Consider the following 25,076-nt stretch of genomic DNA (forward strand, 5'->3'; position numbering starts at 1 on the left):
AGGCCACACACAGTCATCACCTCACAGGGACCCGGCAGTGGCCCGCTCAGCCCCTCTGGCTTCACCTCCTCCCTGTTCAGCCGAGGCTGCAGGGTCTGAGGCTTCTACCATAGCCAAGGAAAATCTGTCAGGTCCAGCTGCGGTCCCCACAGTGGTGGCACCGCTCCTTGTACCTTTAAAATGGCTCTGGAGCAGCGGCTCTCAACTGGGAATGATTCTGCTCCCAAGAGCATGTTCATCTGGCAATGTCTGAAGACACTGAGCTGCCACACCTAGGAAGGGAGGTGGGGGTTCTCATGGCATCTAGGGAATAGAACCAGAGATTCACTAAACATCCTACAAAACACAGGCCAGCACCCACAACAGTCATCTGGTCCAAAATGTCAACTAAATGTGACTGAGATTTTTAAATGTGATTTGAGATTTTTAAAAAATCTCAAATTAAAAAAAAAAAAAAGTCAGGGCCAGGCACGATGGCTCACCCCTGTAATCCCAACACTTTTGGGGACCAAGGTGGGAGGATCGCTTGAACCCAGGAGTTCGAGACCAGCCCGGGCAACATAGTGAGACCTCATCTCTACAAAAAAAATTAAAAAATTAGTCAGGCATGATGGCACGCACCTGTGGTCCCAGCTGCTCAGGAGGCTGAGGTGGGTGGATCACTTGAGCCCAGGAGTTCGAGACTGCAGTGAGCTATGATCATGCCATGGCTGACCTGCTGCAAAGCACATCCTACTTTATCTGTAAGGGCTGTTAAATCAAGTTTAGTGTAAAGCTGCCTCCTTACGTATTTTAAGTTCAGCCTAAAGGTTTCTCTGTGCACAGTGAACTATATCCTATGTGGAGGTGTCAATAGACTGTAACCTAGTCTTGTGCCAAGCACTGAGTTTTTGCCAATCCAACCATTTAAACCATGTTCAAATAAAGCAAACCTTGTAACCAATCCAGCTCTTTCTGTACCTCACTAATGTTTTCTGTCTATCACTTTCCTCTTTCTGTCCATAAATCTTCTTCCACTGCATGACTGTGCTGGAGTCTCTCTGAGCCTACTCCGGCTTGGGAGGCTGCCCAATTTGGGCATCGTTCCTCACTCAATTAAACTCTATTAAATTTAATTTGGCTAAGGTCTTTCTTTTAACAGGGCAAATATCAGCCCTTGCTGATCAGTTGACTGCTAAGTTTTTTAATCTTAGAAATGGACTGGTATTTTGAAGAGGACTCTAAGAGGCATGTAATCTCTTTGATCCAGGTATCCACATTTGGGCAGGGCCTGTGCACAGGAGGGTATGTCACCATTCACCCAGTGAAAGCAATCAGAACGCAGAGAAGGCCAGTGTCTTGGAGGAGACAAACAGCACATGAAGGGCCCTGGAAATACACACTGATTTAGAACTAGCAGCAAACATCAACCCCTCCTCATCCAGCAGCTGCCTGGCAGAGACCAGGGCCTGTGTAACATGGGCAGGGAGGCAGTAATTGATCCAGGATCACAGAATGTCCAGGGCAATGGATTTCAGCTATGCTTTATGCACTAGCATTCCCTCCAGGGCCCTAATGCAGAGCAGCACCTCTTTTACCAGCATCACGTGTTATGCTTCCTCATAAGATTTCATTCAATGAAAGGCTTCCTTGCCTAAAAATAATTTTAAAACCACTGGTCCAGCATCTGTGTATTAGGGTGTATCAATTAAGATTCTTAATTGCAAGAAACAGAAATCAACAATGCTTGATTTAAGCAGAGAAGTACTTTGCTAAAAGGATATTAAGGAGGTAGGGGTGGGCAATCAGTAACAAGAGGCAAACATGCTCCAGAACTGGTCGGGTAAGGACCCAACTGCAGCAATCCCAAGCCCTCAGTGCCACAGCCTGTGCAGCCAACAGCACCAGCCCTGGCCACCACTTACTGCAACCAGCCACACAGTCTCTGCCATCCCAAAGACTCAGCCCTGTATAAACTATTCCCACAGCCAGACTGAGCTCTTCATAGTCCCTGAGCTTTTGGTGCCACTGGCTCTCAATCAGAGATCTGGATGATTGCATGGACCTGCAGGGCCCAGACCCTAGCTGCAAAGGATGCTGGAAAGTGAATCTCTGCATTTGTATTTTTCCCACTGGGTGGTGGACTCTGCTGCCCATCATGTGTCATAAGGAAGGACATTTTCCAAGCACAGAAATGGATCTAAAAGGATGACAGTGGGTACATACAGAAAAAAACTCTCTCAAGCCATGTTTTTCCTCTACCCTCACACCACAACAATCAACACAGAAGACTTCTGTGACCGTATTAGTTCATTTTCACACTGCTATAAAGATATACCTGAGACTGGGTAATTTTTAAACAAAAGAGGTTTAATTGACTCACAGTTCTGCATGGCTGGGGAGGCCTCAGGAAACTTACAATCATGGCGGAAGGGGAAGCCAGGCACATCTTACATGGCAGCAGGAGAGAAGGTGGGGGTAGGGGAACTGCCAAACACTTTTTTTTTTTTTTTTTTTAAGACGGAGTCTTAAAAAACTTCAGCCTGTTGCCAGGCTGAAGTGCAGTGGTGTGATCTCAGCTCACTGCAATCTCCACCTCCCGGGTTCAAGCGATTCTCCTGCCTCAGCCTCCCAAGTAGCTGGGATTACAGGCACGCACCACCACCCCCAGCTAAGTTTTGTACTTTTGGTTTTTTTTTTTAGTAGAAACGGGCTTTCACCATGTTGGCCAGGATGGCCTCAATCTCCTGACCTCGTGATCTGCCCACCTCGACCTCCCAAAGTGCTGGAAGCCAAACCCTTTTAAACCATCAGATCTCATCAGAACTCACTCACTATCATGAGAACAGCATGGGGGAAACCGTCCCCATGATCCAATCCCCTCCCACCAGGTCCCTCCCTTGACATGTGGAGATTACAGTTCAAGAAGGGATTTGGGTGGGGACACAGAGCTAAACCATGTCAGTGACTGAATGTGTAGAGTTTTTTCCACACACACAAGCATCAGACACCAGCTTGGTGTCCTCCAATTCTGTTTCTATACTATTGACCTGGAGGTAGTACCAGACCCCACCCGTTTGGGGCTCAGTTCCCAAGACTGCCCCCAATCTCCCTGCCCTCCCCACCCGCCAGCCTTCAGACACTAGTTACAAGTCTGAGCCTCCAGAACTTCTGACCAACTGGCTTCAAACTGAGGTTTCCACGATCCCCTGTTTGGGTTTGGTTAATTTGCTGAAGCAACTCACAGAAACACTGACTTAAGGTTTATTGGCTTATTATAAAGCAGAGGTGTACAATCTTTTGGCTTCCCTGGGCCACAGTGGAAGAAGAATTGTCTTGGCCTCACATAAAATACACTAACACTAATGATAGCTGACTAGCTAAAAAAAACCCAAAAAAACAAAAAAAACAAACTCATAATATTTTAAGAAAGTTTACAAATTTGTGTTGGGATGTATTCAAAGCCATCCTGGGCTGCATGCAGCCTGCAGGCCATGGGTTGGACAAGCTTGTTATAAAGGATACTGCAAAGGATACAGATGAAGGGATGCATAGGGCAAGCTACGGCAGAAGGGGCATGACCCATGCCCTCCCTGGGTCGCTGCCCTCTAGGAACGTCCACATGTTCAGCCATCTGGAAGCTCTCGAACCCAGTTCTCTTGGGTTTCTATGAAAACAGTCCTTCTCTCAGGGTATGAGACAGGTCCCTCTCAGGGGAGGGTCTTAGGAAAAGACCCACAATCAAAAAGGAGGGGAAGATTAGAGTCCTACCTTGAGGCAGGTGAAAGGAAGGCAGAAGAGAGATTCTACTTTCCTGAGGCTTAACACACCCAACATTATAACAAAAGACCGTAACTAGGGATATGGCAGTTATGAGCTAGGAATCATGGACGAAAACCAGTGTATATCATAACACCACAGTAAGACAGAAGAGCACTGAGTCCCCAAGAAAGTGAAATACACTGACAAGAGAGAGAAAAAGGGCCCAAGTATTATTTATATTGTATGTATAAATATTTAACATAAACATATATAAACTGTTTTTATGTTTTAAATATTTCATATAAAAACTAAAGTCCCCTACTTGTACATCAAAAGTGAACTTCACAGTTTGGTCTTGAACTATGTAAAACACCAAGGTCACGGCACCTGACTCTGATGTTAGCAGCCATCAGTCAGGTTGCTTTGAAACTAAATCAGATGCCAGCTACCAACAAGCTTGGCTGCAACTAACTACAGAGAAGAGCTTACAATTAATGAGTGAGAAGGCAGTATATGGCCAACTGTATATACAGGTCTTCCCAACTATACTTACTCACTGTGAAAGTGGAAGAAGCAAAGACACAATTAACACCAAAGATAAAGATCTATTTTGAAAGACGGGTATATTTATAATTCACACATACTCAGACACTCCGTGGATGGAGACATGCACAAACATATGTCTGTGGTCAGACACATACAAATCCATGGAGACGTGAGAAGCAAGAAAGATTTACTAAAACAAGATTCAATCAATGATGTCTGAACTATGAAAGATAATTCCAAGAGCCTTGATCTCAAGTTTGACCTCTGATAAAGTCTGACTTATTGCTGGAGTTGTTTTGTATAAGTGAAATTAATTTTAAACACTTATAATTCAGAGTCACTATATATGTTTTTTGGTTTGTTTTAAGCCAGCAACATGTGTTTTGGTTTTTCTGCTGGGTCCACTCATTTTTGTGTATCTATTCACACAAGAGTATACCTGGAAAATCTGAGGTTTAGAGTACAGCCAAAATTGATTTATGCTTGAAAAATATGAAGCATGGGACTGGGCACGGTGGCTCATGCCTGTGATCCCAGCACTTTGGGAGGCCAAGGTGGGAGGATTACCTGAGCCTAGGAGTTCAAGACCAGTCTTGGCTGCATAATGAGGCTCCCGCTCTACATAAAAAAATAATAATTAGCCAGGTGTGGTGGTGCACACCTGTAGTCTCAGCTACCTGGGAGGCTGAGGCAGGAGGCAGGAGGATTGCTTGAGCCTCGGAGTTTGAAGCTGCTGTGAGTTGTGATCAGGCCACTGTACTCCATAGCCTGGGTGACAGAGTGAGATCTTGTCTCAAAACAAAACAAAACAAAACAAAACAAAAGAAGCATGGAAAAAAGTAAAATGAACTAAAACTATTCTACTCCGAGTGAGAAGATAAGATGGAAGGAGACAGAAATGATATGGTAATAAGGACAGTTAAACATTGGACTGGATCTCCATTGCGGTGGGGGGGATGAACAGGTAATCTATGGTGAATGACCAAGCAACATTCAGAAGCCAAAACTAGCTGGAAATCTTAAGAACAGAGCATTTTTATATATTAGACATATTTTTTAAGGTGATGTCTAAGGGCATATATGTAATACTTTGCACTTGGAATCTATGGGAGAGGGAAGAAGAAAAAAAGGTAATTTAATCTTTCTTGGGGGGAGCCCTGAAAAAAAAAAGACACTTTTAAAATGAAACCAAAGAGAAGCAGGCCCCTGCAATGACTGATACAGGGTTCCATGAAGAGAAGAGCATAATGACTTAACTCTCCACAACAGGAGTTAAAAAGAACAGGAAATAAACATTTTATATATTTTGTATATATATAATATATACAAATTTTGTATATATATAATATATATACAAACTTTGTATATATATAATATATATACAAAATTTGTATATATTATATATATACAAAATTTGTATATATATTATATATATACAAAATTTGTATATATATAATATATACAAAATATACAAAATTGTATATATATAATATATACAAATTTGTATATAATATAATATATACAAAATTGTATATATATAATATATACAAATTTGTATATATATAATATATACAAATTTGTATATATATAATTACAAATTTGTATATATATAATATATACAAATATATATATTATATATATTTGTATATATAATATATATTATATATATTATATATAATATATATTTGTATATATTATATATATTATATATAATATATATAATATATATATTTGTATATATTATATATATTATATATAATATATATTATATATACAAATTTTGTATATATAATATATATTAATATATTATATATTATAATATATATTATATATACAAATTTTGTATATATAATATATACAAATATATATATTATATATATTTGTATATATATTATATATACAAATATATATATTATATATATTTTTATATATATATATACAAATATATATAATATATATATTTGTATATATATAATATATACAAAATTTGTATATATATAATATATACAAATATATATATATATTATATATATATATATTTTTTTTTTTGGGGGGGGACAGAGTCTTACTCTGTCATCCAGGCTGGAATACAGTGGCACAACCTCAGCTCACTGCAACCTCCGCCTCCTGGGTTCAAGCGATTCTCCTGCCTCAGCCTCCTGAGTAGCTGGGATTACAGACATGCGCCACCATGCCCAGCTAATTTTTGTATTTTTAGTAGAGACAGGGTTTCATCACGTTGGCCAGGCTGGTCTCGAACTCCTGACCTCAGGTGATCTTCAGGTCTGCCTCGGCCTCGCAAAGTGTTGGGATTACAGGCGTCAGCCACCGCACCCGGCCAAAATACATAATTTTTAATGTACATAGAAAATGTCATTTGTGGATGCCGGCAGCAATCCATGGAAGGTGTTCCTTCAAGGTTATTTCCTGGCGAAAGGGCCTGTGATTTGCAGATATTGTGATGAAACTGCCAGAGCTCACCTCTCACTGGAGTTATTTTGATGAAATTTCTAAAGCTCACCTGGCATACTGTCCATTATATTACGGGTTTTGATAAAAAAGTGCTAAACTTCCATCAAAAATGCATAACTTAAGCGTGAAAACCAGAGGACACCAAATACTTCTCCAGGACATTGTTTAAGCCCAGTTCAAACAGAACATTCCAGTCAGGCTCATGAAGCATCCCAAATGAAGTTCTCCAGGCTCCTTCCCAGATGCGGGGTTTGTTTCTGTAGGATGTTGGGTACTTTTTCCTATTACAAAACAATTATTCCAGGTTATGTCCTGGTACAATGACTCCATGACTAAGGAGCGAGGAAGAGAGGAAGGGGGAGTGAAAGGAAATCAACACAAAGATACCTTGTATTTTTTCAGCTTAGACACAAGTTTGAAAATGACCCACACAGATCTGAATACATTTTTCCAAAGAAGACAGACAAATAACCAATAAACATATGACAAGATGCTAAACGTCATCGGTTATCAGGGAAATGCAATTTAAATCCCCAACAAGATACCACTTCACACCCACTAGCATGGCTTTCATCAAAAAGACAGACAATAACAACTGTTGATGAGGATGTAGAGAAATAGCCCCTCATACATTGCTGGTGGAAACGTAAAATGGTGCAGCCACCCTGGAAAACAATCTGGCAGTTCCTCAAAAAGTTAAACATAAAATTAACATAAAATAAACAAAAAATTACTCCAGCAACTCCACTCCTAGGTATATACCCCAAAGAAATGAAAATATATGTCCATATAAAAACTTGTACATGAATGTTCTTAGCAGCATTATTCATAACAGCCAAAAAGTGGAAACAACCCAAACGTCCATTACCTGATGAATGGATAAAGAAAATGTGGTACATCTATATAGTAGAATATTATTCAACTATTAAGAAAAAAAAGAAATACTGATACACGCTTCACCACGGATAATCCTCGAAAACATCACGCTAAGTAAAAAAGTCAGGCACAAAAGGTCACATACTATACAATTTATAAGCAATATCCAGAATCCCGGGATGAGGAGAAGGAAATCTTCAAATTGAATCAGATGATTTCCTCAAGCGCTGGCAGGGCAGTACCCCCAAGAGGACAGGGTCCTTTACTCCCAGTTACATTTGTCTCTTCATACTTTCTAGATCTAGAAAGGCTAGGAAACAACTGTCCCCCCTCCCCCACCCCCCACCCCTTTTTTTTTTTTGAGACAGAGTCTTGCTCTGTCGTCCAGGCTGGAGTGCAGCGGCACGATCTCTGCTCACTGCAAGCTCTGCCTCCCGGGTTCATGCCTCTCTCCCGCCTTAGCCTCTGGAGTAGCTGGGACTACAGGCGCCTGCCACTACGCCCAGCTAATTTTGTTTTTGTATTTTTAGTAGAGATGGGGTTTCACTGTATTAATCAGGATGGTCTCGATCTCCTGACCTCGTGATCCACCTGCCTCAGCCTCCCGAAGTGCTGGGATTACAGGCGTGAGATACCATGCCCGGCCAACTGTTCCCTTTCTTAATCTTTTGTCCCATCTCCAAGTTTATGGATTTGCTACCTCTGCATCTAAAAGAGTTTGGGCTCTGGGTAATTCCAGTCTCACCAAGTACGTCACTTCATGCAAGTCAGCTTATATTCTTTAAGTTTCCTTATGTGTAAAGTGGACATAGTTTACTCACCTCACTGAGGTAGTGTGAGCATTCAGTTAATGAATATCAAAGGCAACAGCATGTGGGGTAAAATAAATACTCAATAAACATTAGTGGTCATTTATTCTTTCCACAAATTCCTGAGTGCTACTGTGGCAAAACTCCACTATATGTGCATGGCTCCTGCCCTTATGAAACCCTCAGTCCACAGGGCAGACAGCACCAACACACAATTACAACAGAGGGATGGTCGTGGCAGGGGAAATATGTGGTGATAGGGGAGCCTGTAGCTGGCGTGCTTAACCATAGAAGTCAGGGAAAGCCCCACTTGGGCTGGCTTCACAGGGGTCACTCTGAATCTCGCCCTTCCACAGCAATTCTTTTTTTTTTTTTTTGAGACGGAGTCTCGCTCTGTTGCCCAGGCTGGAGTGCAGTGGCACAATCTCGGCTCACTGCAAACTCCGTCTCCCGGGTTCACGCCATTCTCCTGCCTCAGCCTCTCCGAGTAGCTGGAACTACAGGCGCCCGACACCATGCCCGGCTAATTTTTTTTTTTTTTGTATTTTTAGTAGAGACGGGGTTTCACCATGGTCTCGATCTCCTGACCTCATGATCCGCCTGCCTCGGCCTCCCAAAGTGCTGGGATTACAAGCGTGAGCCACCACACCCGGCCTTCCACAGTAATTCTAAAGGGCACTATGGGACCAGCCTGGCCAACGTGGTGAAACCCCGTCTCTACCTAAAAATACAAAAATCAGCCAGGCGTGGTGGCGTGCGCCTGTATCCCAGATACTTGGCAGGCTGAGGCAGGAGAATCACTTGAACCAGGGAGGCACAGGTTGCAGTGAGCTGAGATGGCGCCACTGCACTCCAGCCTGGGCAACAGAGAGAGACTCTGTCTCTAATAATAATAATAATAATAATAATAATAATAATAATAATAAAGGGCACTATGTTCTAAATGGCACTAAATCTCTACCTGAAATTGGTGCCCAGTGCCCAGGGTTTGGCAAACTTATGCATCAATATTACCTGTAGCCAAGGGCAAACAAGGAACTTGGCAAACTGGAGGCTGCTGCTTGGGGGTGGCAGTGTAGGCTCCAGGTCAGTGCTCTCATTTCAGAGGAAAACTCAGACTAGCAAGTCTGAAGGAGAGAAGTGCAAGGGTCCAGGCCCTAAGAGCTGGATACTATCTACTATGGCCCGATGAGAAAGCCATTCCCCTTGGCAGAGCAGTGTGTCACTCCAGGAACTCAAATGCAGCTTTCTCTAGCATTTAAACTGTGAAACAAGTTCTTTGAAATAGTCATCCATCCACAAAAACTCAGAGGAGCAAGTTGCTCACAAACAGCCCAGAAGGAAACCCCTGGGTAATTTTTCTTAAACCATCTTGTCAGGGATTAAATTGTGTCCCCCCAAATTCCTGCGTTGAAGCCCTAACCCCCAGTACTTCAGAATGTGACTGCATTTGGAGATAGGGCCTTTAAAGAGTTGATTAAGGTAAAAGGAAGCCATCAGGGTAAGCTCTAATCTGATATGACTGGTGACCTCATAAGAAGAGATTTGGGGTACAGAGGAAAGACCAAGTGAAGACACAGGGGGAGGACAGTCATCTGCAAACCGCGGAAAGGGGACTGAGAAAAAACCAAGCTGGCCGATGTCTTGATCTCAAACTCCCAGCCTCCAGAACTGTGAGACAATCATTTCTGTGGTTGAAGCCCCCCACTCTGTGGGACTTCATTATGGCAGCCCTAAAAACCAAACACATCTTATCTATAGGAACAGCCACTCTTCCTCCTCAGTATTCAAGGGTATTTGGTAGTAACAGTGATCATTTTCCCTCTCTGCGGAAAAAGCCTCAGGATTGGAAGGGACTTTTGTGATTTGAAAGAAATGTGTGTATTTAAATATATAATCTTAACCAAGAGAACCAATCAATTGAAATACCACAGCAGTTTGAATGAATGCAAATACGGTATTTGAAATTAGGGGTTATGGGTGATCTCACAGTCTCATTTCTCATTCTTCATCCAGTTTATCTTGCCTGGGTTGACCAATGACAAGAAATCTCATTTTTTTGTTTGCTTGTTTGTTTGTTTGTAGAGACGGGTTCTCGCTATGTTGCCAGGGCTGGTCTCAAACTCCCAAGCTCAAGTGATCCTTCCACCTAGGCCTCCCAAAGTGCTGAGATTACAGGCATGAGCCAATTCTCCTGGCCTGATTTTCACAGTTAAGTGGTTGCAAATGGTAATATCTTAAACATCCATTTTGTAATTTCAAATGCTCTTAATAAAATTTACCTCAAAGTTTAAAAGTAGAAGCGACTCCTTTTCTAAGTTGAAATTCTAACAATATCTAACAACTACTTGCATTTTTTATTACAAATTCAGGAGACATCCAAACTAACATAACACAAAAAATTACAAATCAACTCCAAACAGTCTTGCCTGGCGTTAAACTGAGTTCAGCAAATGTATACTGTAATACCACAGTTTCTTGTGCAGTTTCACTTGTGTGGACATGTATTTAATATTTTAAAAATCAGACTTTAAAATTAAATTCAGACCATTTTTAAAAGACAGTGTGGAGTCATGAACTTGGAAAGGTATTTATAGGCCATCTAGTCCCATCCCCCTGCCTGAATCCCTCTCCGTTTACAGTATTCATCGGTTCTCCGAGCAGTTCATCTGCATCGCTGAAGAAAATGCTGACTAGTACAGGTATTAAATCAAAATAAAAGTTCACTAGGACTTCATTGTTTTTATTTCTAAAAGTTGCAGGAGACTTTTTTAGGGGAAATTGGACAATGTATCAATTTGAGTCAAACTATCAATTTATGAGTCAAATTCTTGACTTCATAAATACAATCATGCACCGTTTAACAATGGGGATATGCTCTAAGAAATGGATCATTAGGGCCGGGCACAGTGGCTCACGCCTGTAATCCCAGCACTTTGGGAAGCCGAGGCAGGCAGATCATGAGGTCAAGAGATCAAGACCATCCTGGTCAACATGGAAACCCTGTCTCTACTAAAAATAAAAAAAAATAAAAAAAAATTAGCTGGGACGTGGTGGCAGGTGCCTGTAATCCCAGCTACTCGGGAGGCTGAGGCAGGAGAACAGCTTGAACCCGGGAGGCAGAGGTTGCAGTGAGCCGAGATTGCTCCATTGCACTCCAGCCTGGGCGACAGAGCAAGGCTCTGTCAAAAAAAAAAAAAAAAAAAAAAAAAAGGAAATGGATCATTAGGTGATTTCATCATTGTGCAAACTTCAGAGTAGACTTTCACAGACCTAGATGGTAGAGCGTACTCCTAGGCTATAAACCTACATGGTATGTTATTGTACTGAAGACTGTAGACAATTGTAATACTATGGTATTTAAACATAGAAGAAGTACAGTACAAATACAGTATACAATGCAAAATATGGTACATCTGTATAGGGCACTTGCCATGAATGGATCTTGCAGGACTGGACATTGCTCTGAGTGAGTGGGTGAGTGGTGAAAGAATGTGAAGGTCCAGGACATGACTGTACACTACTGTAGATTTAATAAACACTGTACACTTAGGCTACACTAACTTAAAAGTTCTTTCTTTCTTCACTAATAAATTACCCTTAGCTTACTGTAACATTTTGCCTTTATAAACTTTTAAATTTTTTAATCTTTTTGACTTTTGTAATAACATAGCTTAAAACTCAAACACAGTACAACTGTATAAAAACATTTTCTTTCTTTATATCCTTACTTTATAAGTTTTTGCTACTGTTAAATATATTTCTTTTATACTTCTTAAAGTTTTTTGTTAAAAACTAAGACACACACACATTATCCTAGGCTTACATGGGATCAGGATCATGAAGATGTCACCAGGCAACAGGAATTTTCCAGTTCCATTATAATCTTCTGGGAACACCGTCATATACACTATCCATCATTGACCAAAATATTACTCAGTGCTTGACTGTCTTTTCCAGAGATTGACTTTTTCAGTCAATCTCCTAGAGGAAAGAATGGTGGGTCAGTAACCACCTGCAGTTACCTGTTGGGGTCTACAATAAACATGTAGAGCAAACACTGAATTTAGCTTAAATAAACAACTTCGGTACAACAGTAACCTTTTTAAAAAACATAATAGATGTTATCCTAACCAACCTCCACTCAAGGGACCTATCAAAGTGTCCCCATTCCCTTTGTAAAACAAGCTGACGGATGCCCATGGTGCAATGAGTACACTTGGCTTGATCAGCTGTGAGTAGGGCATCATGTGCTTACCAGAGAGTCAACTGTGTCTGTCCTTAAACTGTTTATGTCAGTTGCACATATTACTATGATCTCCTAAAATGTGATTATCAACTGGTGAAATAGAAGCATGAGCAGAAAGATAAGTTGTTTCTAAGAAAACGAAGATGGATACTTGAAAAGCCTCTTGAAAAGCCTCTTAAAAAGCAAGTTGTTGGGCCGGGCGCCGTGGCTCATGCCTGTAATCCCAGCACTTTGGGAGGCTGAGGCGGGCGGATCACGAGGTCAGGAGATCGAGACCATCCTGGCTAAAACGGTGAAACCCCGTCTCTACTAAAAATACAAAAAAATTAGCCGGGCGTGGTGGCGGGCGGCTGTAGTCCCAGCTACTCAGGAGGCTGAGGCAGGAGAATGGTGTGAACCCGGGAGGCGGAGCTTGCAGTGAGCCGAGATTGCGCCACTGCACTCCAGCCTGGGCCACAGAGCGAGACTCCATCTCAAAAAAAAAAAAAAACCAAGTTGTTTAAGAAACTGCTATCAAAATAAGTGTGGTTAAGGCAATTATAAAAGACGGAAAAGTCTTAAAAAATATAGTATCCTGCAATCAGTTTGCTTTGCAAATATCCTTGCTCCACTTTGAAAAGACAAACACTAAGACAAATATATATGTTCATAGACACATGATGATATCATCATATATCAGTATACTTATGAAAAATCATAACCTAGGGAACCCAAGCCAAGCTGGTTAAGAAAGCATCTAGCCTAGAATGCAGTCTGGGTGATGAATGAAATACAACTACTCTGAGAAGCATTACTGAACAGAATAGGTTTTTTTTTTTTTTTTTTTCCTGAGATGGAGTCTCCCTCTGTCCCCCAGGCTGGGGTGCAGTGGCATGATCTCGGCTCACTGCAAGCTCCACCTCCCAGGTTCACGCCATTCTCCTGCCTCAGCCTCCCGAGTAGCTGGGACTACAGGTGCCTGCCACCACACCTGGCTAATTTTTTTATTTTTAGTAGAGACAGGGTTTCACCGTGTTAGCCAGGATGGTCTCGATCTCCTGACCTCATGATCCACCCGCCTTGGCCTCCCAAAGTGCTGGGATTACAGGCGTGAGCCACCGCACCTAGCCTGAACAGAATAGCTTTTTATCATCAAACTTTGGAGTCTAACTGCAAAGAATTTGGATTGTAATCCAAGTTCCACCCTCCAAAAGCAGTAAAATTTCTCAGCTTCGCTGAGCCATCTCTTCTGTATCTATAACTTAGCTATGGCCCTCAGCCACAGCAATTGTCAGTGTTAATTATCATTGTTTTTGTTCTAGCACAACCTCTACCACCAAGTGGACACTAAAAGTACACCATCAAGTGAGGGAGAGTAGAGGGACATGAAGTATTTTGCTATCTAAAATGAGTCCTCAAATTAAAACTTTAAAAGATTGGGAATCACTTCGAAGAGGAAAAAAGAAAAAACCTACCCATAAAACAACACAATAATCTGAAGCCACAGAGGCTGCCCACCAAGAAAGGAAGGAAGGAGCCCTGAGACCTCCGGCAGTTAAGACCAAGGCCTAATGTCACCCAAATATTGGCTTTTTCCCATTCAAGAAACATAAACTGCTAAAAAAAAAAAATCAGATTGAATTTGCTTAATAGATAATATACTCTAGAGAAGTGTTTTTTTTAAACATGATATTGGATAGATATTTTTTAAAAAACAACAACCCACCTGAGACCTCCCACTTTTAGCATAAGCTGAAAAAGACAAAGTACCAGTTTTATTCTCCAGTTTTGGGGTGAGCAAACAAGACTGCAGATCTGTAGAACATCCAAAGCATGTACAACCTTAAATGTGGCAATGGGAACAACGTTCTGTCGCTTAAGCACTGCATTTCAGGAGTATACAGCAGCCTCTAGGTAAAACAATTTAAGGCCCAGCTTAACAGCTTAATCAGGTAACCGCTGAACCAAAATAGAATTTACAGGAAACAAGGGCTCGTTGGAAACAAACAACAAATCAATATTCGTTGGGGAATTGTAGTCAGTAAAGAAAATCCAGGTTTTTCTTTTTTTCTTTTTCTTTTTTTTTTAAACACAGGGTCTCACTCTGTGCTCAGGATGGAGTGCAGTGGCACAATCTCAGCTCACTGCAACCTCCGTCTCCCAGGCTCAAGCTAACCTCCCATGTCAGCCTCCTGAGTAGCTGGGACTACGGGTGTGCACCACCAACCTTGGGTAATTTTTGTATTTTTTGTAGAGATGGGATTTCACCATGTTGCCCAGGCTAGTCTCGAACTCCTGGGCTCAAGTGATCCACCCACCTTGGCCTCCCAAAGTTGGTTTACAGGTGTGAGCCACCGTGCCCAGCCAACCCAGGCTTTCTTTATTCAAGAGTCTGCAAGAAGGATTCCACACTTCCCTTTATAATGAAATGTTTACTCTGAGCACACCTCTCCAGGGTTCCCAGCCACTTGAGTTCAGCAATTTGGCTGCTGTCAATCAAGACATTACATAAGAACTTTGGCAAGTGTACACTCATGAGAAGGAGGGTGAGGAAGCTGCTAAGATTCCTAAATATTTGATGAGGACTAACAGCCTGTCAGGTAGAGCAGGACATTTTTGTGGCATTTCCTGGATGTTATGATATGAGAAGTCATCAGTGTGAAATTCTACCCAGCTATAAATTACCACACACAAACCAGGACGTCCATGATGAGCAAATAGAATTTCAGTGAAATGTATCATTTTATTTGTTACTGACAGAGATTGTTATTAGGGAATTCTGGGATAAAATCCTTTGTAAGGTAGAGTAATTTTTTTTTTTTTTTTTTGAGAGAGACAGGGTCTCACTCTGTCACTGAGGCTGGAGAACAATGGCATGATCACAGTTCACCGCAACCTTGAATTTCTGGGCCCTCCGAGTGGCTGGGACTATAGGCACGCACTACCCCACTCAGCTAATTTTTAAAGTTTCTGTAGCAATAGGGTCTTGCTATGTTGCCCAGGCTGGGGAAGGTCATTTTGAAATAAAAATGACACGCACCTTGCTGCTTATAAGCTTGGCATTTGTATACCGGATTCTCTCACTGTGAGGAGCCTTGTGTGGGAGCCCGCCATGTTCCTGTCTGAGTATTTCGGATCATAAGCCTCCGTGGAGGGTCCGGACCTCCCCCTCCTCAGCCGTGTGCGTGCATGGGGAAGGGTGGGATGCTGACTTTCAGCCTCAGTTGTCACTATGCCACTATACTCCTTCCTCTCAGACTCCAACCACCCATCCACCTGACTTGGTCCTCTCCCCTCATCCCTGACCGAATGCTGAGGTCTCACATACCTGCAGAGCCAAGCAGACAGCGACCAAGTCCCTGTGCTCTCAGGTCTCTTAGCAAGCTTCACATCTTCCCTCATCCCACACATCATCCTGGAAATACCTGCTGAATGTGTATGTCCTTGAGACGGTGAGCCCCCTGACCACAAAGTGGGGTCTTCCTGTGCCCATGCCTCTGACCTCACCAGGTAGTAAGCACAAAGTAGCTGCTCAATGTTACTGAATGTATGTGAACCTCTCCTGATAGAAATAGTCACCTAAAGTCCCCAGAGCAAGCCCTGGTTCTATTTGTCATTGATGCTGAAGAGCATATGTGGCCTTGTCAGATGCCCCATCTGCAGAAAGCAGACCATGGCCTCATACTCCATCTGCTATGGACCTAAGTAAGACCCCACACCCAGGACACAGTTGTGGCTGAGGGGAAGGGTAAGGCGAACACTTTGCATCATGTTAAAATAATACAGAGCCATGTGTGTCAGCCCCAGGATTTCTTATTATATATGCCTCTGCACCTATCTCATAGAAACCTCAGAGCATTTCAAACAAGCTACCTGCTGAATCTCACATGATCCACAATATAGGCAAGTCTTGCCAATTTTTACCTCTAAAAGGCTTCTCATCTCTGCCCACTTCCCCACCTCCCCAGAGATTATTGCCTTTATCCTGAATCCTGCAACAGCTTCTTCACTCAACTCCCAGGACCCTCTCCATGCACGCCCCCCCACCACCTCCCAGCAGTCAGACTATCTGGTAAGAGGTCATTTCTTCAGCCTCTGCTTCTAACCTTCTGTGGCCTCCTCCTGCTGTTACAAGAAGTCTTGAAGGCCCCATCTGATCTGGCCTGGCCTTGCTCTGCAGCCCCACCCACTCACCACTCTAGAACTCTGGCCTTCTGTCTGGAGCCAGCACTCTCAGGGCCTCTGCACTTGCCAATTCCTCCATGGAGCATTCTTTTCCCTGGCTTCTTCCGTGCCTGGCTTCTTCTCATCCATCAGCTTTCAGCTGAGGCCTTCTTTGACCCCCCATCTAAATAGGCTTCTCTTCACTTCACCTCCATCACCCTCAGCATGCACCACTAGATTGATCTGTGTGTTGACCTGTTTGTCTTTCCACCTAGAACAGAAGTTCCATGAGTGCAGGGACTTTGTCTTGTTCTCCACTTTATTACCAGAGCCTGATACAGAACCTGCTACCTAGTGAGAGCTCCAAACAGATCTGCTAACTGAATGAATGAATGGATGGATGGGTGAATGAGTGAATAAGAAAGGAATGGATAGCCCCTGGGAAAATCAACACCATCAAACTCCCAAAGAACCTTGAAATCAGACCCACAATGGGCCCAGCTTCCTTGTAAAACAAAAGTCACACCTTTCCCTTTAGTGAAATAAACCCTAAGTTTTGCCTACATTGGAAGTTCCCTGCATTCACACTGTCTTCTCTTACAAATCCACAACACTCTTATTACTGACCATCTTTCTATTTAGAAACAACTTAGAGTTCCTTGGCTCAGAAAACTGGAACTTGATCTTGGAGTCAGGCCCAAGGTCACAGACTCACACTTGAGGGGCTGGGTGGAGGAGCCCTGACGCCCTTTGGATTGGCTCTACCTCTGGCCCCAAGCCCCATCCTTTAGAGGAACAAAAACGGGAAAAAACAGAGGTCCCCAGAGGCCTGACACAATCTCAGGGTTGTAGGGAAGCCCTCCTTCTCCCCAAGACCCTGATACCTGGCCAGCCAAAGGCAGGGAGGAAATGTGGGTGGGCTGGGAATGAGAGGCAGCGGAAGGGCATGGAGTTTGGGAAAAGACATGCCTAATCTGGCCTAATCCCTTCGCTCTCAAAGCAGACAAACTTCAAATCCTGACTCCAATATCTACACTTCTGAAGGCCACACAGATGCTATTTAACCTCTCAGAGCCTCAGTTTCCAAAAGTGTCAAAACGGATTTCACAATTTCTACTTTAAGAGGATTCTGGGCATTCTGTCCCCAAATGTTATGTCTGGCTGCATCCACCCACCCTTCAACCTCCCAGGGTGAGACTATTGTTCATATGAGAAAAATACAACCATGTATCAATCATTCCTTGTGACTTGCCCCAAAACTCTAGGTTTACTAGACTGTTTGGAGGCTGGGCCACACAAACTAATCTACATTGACTTAAGTTTGGTAAGTAACAGGGCCAAGCTGGTCCCTGAAATTAGCTTATATATGCACACAGCAGGCATTTAATACATATTTTTCAATGAATGAATCAAATGACAAGATGGGTTATGTTTATATTGATCCTACTAATCAAGTCTAATAAAGTAAAATCTCTTTTTTCACTATCAGTGCTTGTTGCTAGGCCCTAATCCACCTTGTGCTTTGATACCACAGACATGTGGCAAAAAAACTGATTTAAGCCATTATAGGGCTAAAGACTTTGACACTCAAGTTCTCTTCTTATGTAGGCCACAGGGAAAATGAGCAAGTGGGATGTTAAATCTTCTTATTTCTTTTGGAGATTATCGTTCAGCTCCCTTAGGGTTTATACTTTCAATAACCAAAGAGACTCTCAAAACAGAATGACTTCCCAGCAAAAAATAAATAAGTAAAAATGAAAAATCAACCAATTTTCATTCCAGATGTGGACTACCTCCAAATTTTGCAAGCATATTTAGCAGAAACATTCCCCTTTAATCTTGCTCCATAAATACTGAACAAGGAAGAGTATTGCCTAAGACTGAGATTTGGCAAAATAATCTAATGAAACCTGTCAGTTCTGTGCTACCAGCATGGCATCCCTGAAGGCTCCTGGTGACTGTGTGATTATCAAATAATGCTGTCCTACCTCACACCTCACTTGCAAAACAGTTTCTTATAGCTCACACATGCTGTAAGAAGGTTAAGAGAAGACTCTAACTCCCATCCCATACGGCTACCCTTCAGCCTAAGAAAACACACCTACTAAAGCAAATTCATAGCCAGCTATTCCCTTTGCAAAGGAACTGCCTAAGGGTATCTTTAAAATCCCATTACAATGGATTTAATTTAAGAAACTGTGACTGGCTCACAATTTAGCAAGCGCCCTTGATGAGGGAGAGGATGGGTGTCTAACCAAGAGGCAGGTTAAAGGTGTCGTGCTTACAAAACACAGCATGCTTGCAAAGGGCATAGGTCTAAAGTCAGAAGGTCTGGGTTCCAGTCCCAGCTGAGTCACTAATGAGCTTCCTGATAGAGTCATGCCATTTAACTTACTTGATTTTAGTTTCCTTACCCAGAGATGAAGAATCATTAATAAAAGCCAGTGTTACCTACATCCCAGACTTACTAGGAAAATCAAATAAATGGAAAAGCTGTTAGAAAGCACGAAAGCATACCCAAAAGTTAGGAAACTCTTTTATTACAGGTATACATGGATGTAAATAACGGCCACCCAGAAAATCACCTGCACCCATTCTTGCTCATACTAAATGTATTTCCTCTTACTAATATGGGAACAAATGGAATGGGAGAGATTTCTGTGAATCAGGACGAACACACAGCTCTTGGAGAATGGGTTCTGCCATCATTGAGGACACGAGATCTACTCTGTGACAGCTTTTAATACCCTAGGACAGTCATACAGACAATGCACTCACCCTACTCTGTAGGGGATCAGGCCCTGAGTCCATTAGTTCATGTTTACCAAACATTAACAATGTGCTAGGAGTGTCTGGAATACTGAATCCATTGTGACCAGGCAAAGAGAACCATCAACCTCCAACACATTTGGCCAAGGGTGAGAATGTGACAGTGCAGGTCACCTTCCCAGTCACTTACAGGTGATCTCTTCTACACCCTGGTGGGTTTGGGTAAGCTTCTCCTGCACTCTTGCCTGACGACAGTAGTTCAATGTCTTCAGCAAATCATCATCTCTCTAGGAAACCCAAAGAAGAAAAAAACAGGACAACCCCAGCACCTTCACACTGGACAAGTCGTGAGGGCTCCTGCTCAGTAGGCTGCAGGGTGGAGCCAGCACTGAGGCCAGCTGTCTTTGCTCACTCTCCCATTCTCTATCCTTCACATTCATATGTCCTAGAAGATGAATACGCTCCTCAAGCCTTGGCCAGAAAGAACATCACAAGGTTGAATAACTGTAAGGATGATCAAAACAATCAACGGGGAAAATAAAAAGGACAGTTGCACCTTGGTATCTGCAGAGGTTGATTCCAGGAGCCCGTGATACCCAAATCCACGATTCTCAAGTCCCTGATATAAAATGGCATATTATTTACATAACCTATGCACATCCTCCAATATATTTTAATTCATCTTTAGATTACTTAGAATGCCTAATACAATGTAAATGTTACGTAAATAGTTGCCATACTGGATTGTTGAGGGAATGACAAGAAAAAACTCGACATGTTCAGTATAGACACGACCTTTTTTTTTCCTGAATATTTTCCATCTACAGTTGGTTTAATCCATGGATGTGGAACCCACAGGTATGGAAGACCGACTGTACCTGGAAAGTTCTGCATGTATTCACTAACCCTGCCAGGGGAAAGGGCTTCCAAGAGACAGAGGGACAGCTGATTGCCTACACCTGGTACAATGGTTCTCAAACTTTAGTGTGCATCAGAACCGCCTGGAGGGTATGTTAAAACACAGAAACAAAGTTTCTGAGTCAGTAGCTGATGTTGCTGGTCCCTGGCAGGGACCACACTTTAGAAACCACTGACATAATAAATGGGCAGGGGCTGCCTAGTTGGTCAGTCCCACTGGACCAACATTTGATCCTAATCCATCACCTCCCTCCCAAATTGAGCCACTAGAAAACATAATAGGAATTAAGCAGCTGTGTCCTTTCCTGCCTCTCCCCTTCTCATTTCCCATTCACACGCCCATGCTGCTATGGATAAAGAGAACAATTATCAAGCAATTCTTTATAAATATCTCCCGGGGCCGAGTCCAGCTCTCACCTGTGCACAAGAAGACTTTGCAAAAGGAGTGAGTTAGGCTGCAAAAGAGAGGACACAGCAGTGCAGGCAGAGCATTCAAGGGCTCCCTAGTCCAGTTCTCTGACCCAGTGTGGAGTCCCTCTCTCAGTGACGAGAGCATGCCACTGGGTCAGTGCCAAGGAAACGTTGTGACCTGCTTTTCTCCTAATTTTCCTGGTGATCTGCCATCATGCGCTGTGATTTCCCGCTGAGAGTTCACTTCGTGTCACCAAACTGCCGCCCCCCACCGCCAGCCTCACCAACAACTCAGTGCAAAGGAAATCAACGAGTAGCCACAAACACTGCACCCCTGGTGGGTGGCACGGCAAAATGCCTCAAGTCCAGGATCACAGCTCTTATGACCTGGAAAGGACCATCACAAATATTTCTTTCCTTCCCACACCTGATTACATTATACAGTTTGTTACTTTACTAACAGCAGGAGTTACTGCCAAAACAATATTGTTTTTGTTTTATGACAAGGCTAACAGAAATTCCTACAGAGAGCAGTACTGTGAATAATGTAAACGCTCTGTGGTAACGGCCTATCCTACTAGACTCTTTTTTTTGGTTTAAATGGGGAAAATCCGGCCAATTTTCACACACACACGTCAGCTTGCTTTTTTCTGGCTGTGGCACAGAAAAGGTTACACACATTTTGGGCTACAATTTTAGGGCTGAAAACCAACTCCAGGTTAAATAAGGAAAAAGAATGGAGAGTGATTCATTCATAGCATTTTGGTAAATATAGACACTTGTGTTTGCAAATATTCAGCCTTTAAGATGATTTTGTGTGCACAAATAGGCATATCTGATGGAACAAATATGATTTTCCCTCCCATTAATAAACAAAATCCAATGAGCTCTTTCTCACATGCAAAACTGCACCAGTTCCCATGCTCTGAGTGCCTGACTTGGTGTAGACCCAGCATCCTCCAAAGCAGTAACAAGAACACAACCTCTGCTTACCCCAAAATTATGAACCAGTCTCAGATATCTCACACTCAAGACATGGGCCACAAGCCCAGCTGTATTCAGAAAATTCTGGAGTAGAAGGACAGCCCATTCTCAGGTGATGGTACTGGCTGAGGCTTCAAGAACATTGATTAAAAACTCTTGCACCCTCCCTACCCGCAAAAGAATCCACTCATTTGCATCCACAGATGAGGTCACGCACAAGTTGCCTTCACACCCAACAACCATGGTGGTTCCTGTCCTCACCTGTTTTCCAGGAGTGTCATGCACACCACCTCTCGCACCCCGGGGTTGTTGGCCTTCTCCACAGAACAGCCCTGCAAATTCCAGGTGGCCAGCCTCAGCACAGGCCTCCCATCCCTTGTGCCTCCAAAGGCCTCCACGGAGGGCCGAGTGGAGATAATCTGGGTGGGCCCCCCTGGCGGCAGGTCCAGGTCCTCACTCTGCAGGCTCAGGGAAGTGGGGCTCGGGTGAGGCTTGGCGGTGAAGGTCAGTCCCCCGTTCGTGTGGGTGGATGGGGGCCTGGACCTCTCAGCAAACACCTGGTGCCGTATCCTGTCCAGGAAGGTGGCATTGATACCATCCATCCTCACTAGGTCCTCAACGCTGCGAAAGGGCCCATGCTCACGGCGGAAGTCCACGATGCTGAGGGCCATTTTCTCCGAGAGGCCTCGCACGCTCATGAGCTGGGCCGGGGTGGCTGTGTTGATGTTAACACGTGGGGTGAGGGGCACAGATGTGGCCAGGTGGTGAGGCTGCTGCTCCGCTAGCAGGTCCCGCCGCAGGGAACTGGGAGAATGCTGCGCTGAGCTGCCCTTGCTGCTCACACAGATCTCAAACTTGACCTGCTCCAGCTTGGTGGCGCCTACACCACTGACCAATGCCAGGTCCTCCACCTTCTTGAAGCCACCGATATACTCTCGGTACTCCACGATGCTGCGTGCCACGGCACGCGTCACCCCAGGCAGGGTCATCAGCTCCTCCTCCGTGGCAGTGTTGATGTTGAGCCGCTCCTGATTCACCAGGATGTTGCTGAAGTTACAGGCTGCGCTGAACTTGCGGCTATGGGACAGGTCCGAGGGGTCCCTGGGGATGGAGCGGTGGCAGCCCAGGGTGCTCCCCATGGTCCGCCAGGATCAGGCACCCGGGAAGGCCTCACCACTGCAGAAGAGCTCTCTGGCTAGGGAGGAAGCCCAGTAGGCCGTACAAGCACAGAAAAACGGAAGGTGCAGGATTCAGGGACTGAAGAGGTTACTATAGACAAACACCGAATCTTCCACGCCTGGCGTGTCCAAAATTACCTTTCATTTGGCCGCCTAGAAAATAAATTAATAAACATAGAAACCAATTGAATTAGGCAATTTGCATTAGCACCCCCTACCTAGTGCTGGAGTTAGTAACCAGGAGTCGGGGACTGGTGGCTGCCCGTGAACCCCTAAAAACGCAGGCACAATGAGGCTGGGACCATGTGGATTCTCCTCTGGGGACGTCAGGGTTTTCTCACATCGCAGTCCAAAAAAGCTAGGAGCCGCTTCTCTTGGGAAGAGACCTATCCCCATCAGCCTCATGCCTCTCCTCCAGGCCTCTCTCAACTCTGACACTTGGGTCACCCACACTTAGGCTCGCGCAGACGGGGTGGCCACCCCACCTCCCCCACGCTCCACATCTGACACAGCGCTACCTGCAACCTGGGAAGTCCGTGCTCCCCGGAGCGGGCAATGAAAAGGGGCTTATCGACCCCCCACCCGACCTGCCGCGGGTCCCCGCGCCCCACCTCTCGGCCGCTCTGCGGAGCGCCGGTTCCTCTTCCACCTGCGGCTCGGAAGCCTGAGCCCAGCCCGGGACAGCGCGGGCCCCCTGCCTCCAGCCTAGGCGTCCGCGCGGGTGCGGGTCACTGGTCAGGCCCTGGAAGCCGCCTACGCCGCCTCGGTCTGCGTGTCCTGGCTCTTTCTAAGGGAGAAACTCAGCATCGCTCTCCCAGAGTGAATAGAAGCCGCAGGGCTGCTCGGGGGCGGCGGCAGCGGCGGCGAAATCCGCCGCCGAGGCTGCCCCGGGACTTGCGGCGGCGCAGCAGTTGCGTTTATCCCGGCAAAAAGTCCTGCGCCCAACTCGGGCGCGGGATCCGCCAGAGCCAGTCCAGACCCAGCACCAGCCGCACGGCTCCCGCTCGCAGTCGGTGTCAAAGCCAAAGTCCCGGACGCGCCGGACGCGCCGCTCGCGCCTCCGCAGGCACCACGGCCACGCCTCCTCCGCGCGGCAACTCCTCCCCGGGACTCCCGAGGGCACGCCGGGGAGGGGCCCGGGGGCGGGGCAAGGCCTGGCACCAGTGGGTGGAGAGAGGAACCCTAGAGCGCAAGGGCGGGTCTGGAGTGCGAGAGGCGGGGCCACGGAAGAGGGGGCGGGATCAAGGCGCAAGAGGGTGGAGAACGAACCTGAGAGCGTGAGGGGCGGCCCTGGCGTGCGAGAGGAGGAGCCATGGGTGTGGGGGCGTGGCCTGGCACAAATGGGTGGAGAGCGGAACCCGGGAGCGCGTGGGGCGGGCCTGGAGTGCAAGAGGCTGGGTCATAGAGTGTGGGAGCCGGGCCAGGGCGCGAGGGGGTGGGAAACGGGGGGCGGGGCCATGAGCACGCGGGTAGGCCCCGGGGGCGCAGAGGCGGGGCTTAGGGGGCGGAGCCGGCGCCGTGCCGGCGAGGGCGGGTCACAAGGAGGCTGCCCTAAGTCAGCTGTCCCCGGACCATGGTTGCCGCCCGGGGCCTAGGACTGGTAGTGCCTGGTAGAGGCTGTTTAGAATTGCCCGAGGCGAGATCTCCTCAGCTGCTTTTCGTCTGTCTTTGAGGTGTGGGGATGAAGGCCGGGGCAGTCCCTGAGAGGGCATCGCTGTAGGTCCAGGATCTCACGGAGTTTTGCAGAACGTTCCAGAGGAGACTGAATGGGATCGTCTTAATTTCTGTCCCCACTTTCGGCCTTTTCTTTTCTTCCACCAGTGTATTACCTTTGCTCCGCTCAGAGAGATGTCCTCTAATAACGCCAGCGACGCATTGTGCTTCTAGCAGAGGGCACGCACCACCCTCCTGTGTGTTCGCATAGGTCAAATACAGATTTGCTCCTTTGCACATTTAGCGCTGTGAGTAAACAAGGATAAG

The 25,076-nt window shown here is 45.0% G+C and overlaps 1 protein-coding gene across 1 annotated transcript in view; it reads right to left on the reverse strand.

Moving 5' to 3' along the window:
• Positions 1 to 24,235, reverse strand: part of EEPD1 (endonuclease/exonuclease/phosphatase family domain containing 1) — a 147,078-nt gene extending 122,843 nt beyond the window's left edge. The window contains exons 1-2 of the mRNA XM_003268922.3: positions 23,708 to 24,235; positions 22,180 to 23,249 (exon numbers count right to left, since the gene is read on the reverse strand). Of these exons, the coding sequence (XP_003268970.1) occupies positions 22,180 to 23,057 (878 nt within the window). The 5' untranslated portion in view covers positions 23,058 to 23,249; positions 23,708 to 24,235. The remainder of the gene's footprint in view (positions 1 to 22,179; positions 23,250 to 23,707) is intronic.
• Positions 24,236 to 25,076: the final 841 nt, after the last annotated feature.

Source organism: Nomascus leucogenys, chromosome 17 (assembly GCF_006542625.1).
Source record: "Nomascus leucogenys isolate Asia chromosome 17, Asia_NLE_v1, whole genome shotgun sequence".
In the NCBI taxonomy this organism is placed as follows: Eukaryota; Metazoa; Chordata; class Mammalia; order Primates; family Hylobatidae; genus Nomascus; species Nomascus leucogenys.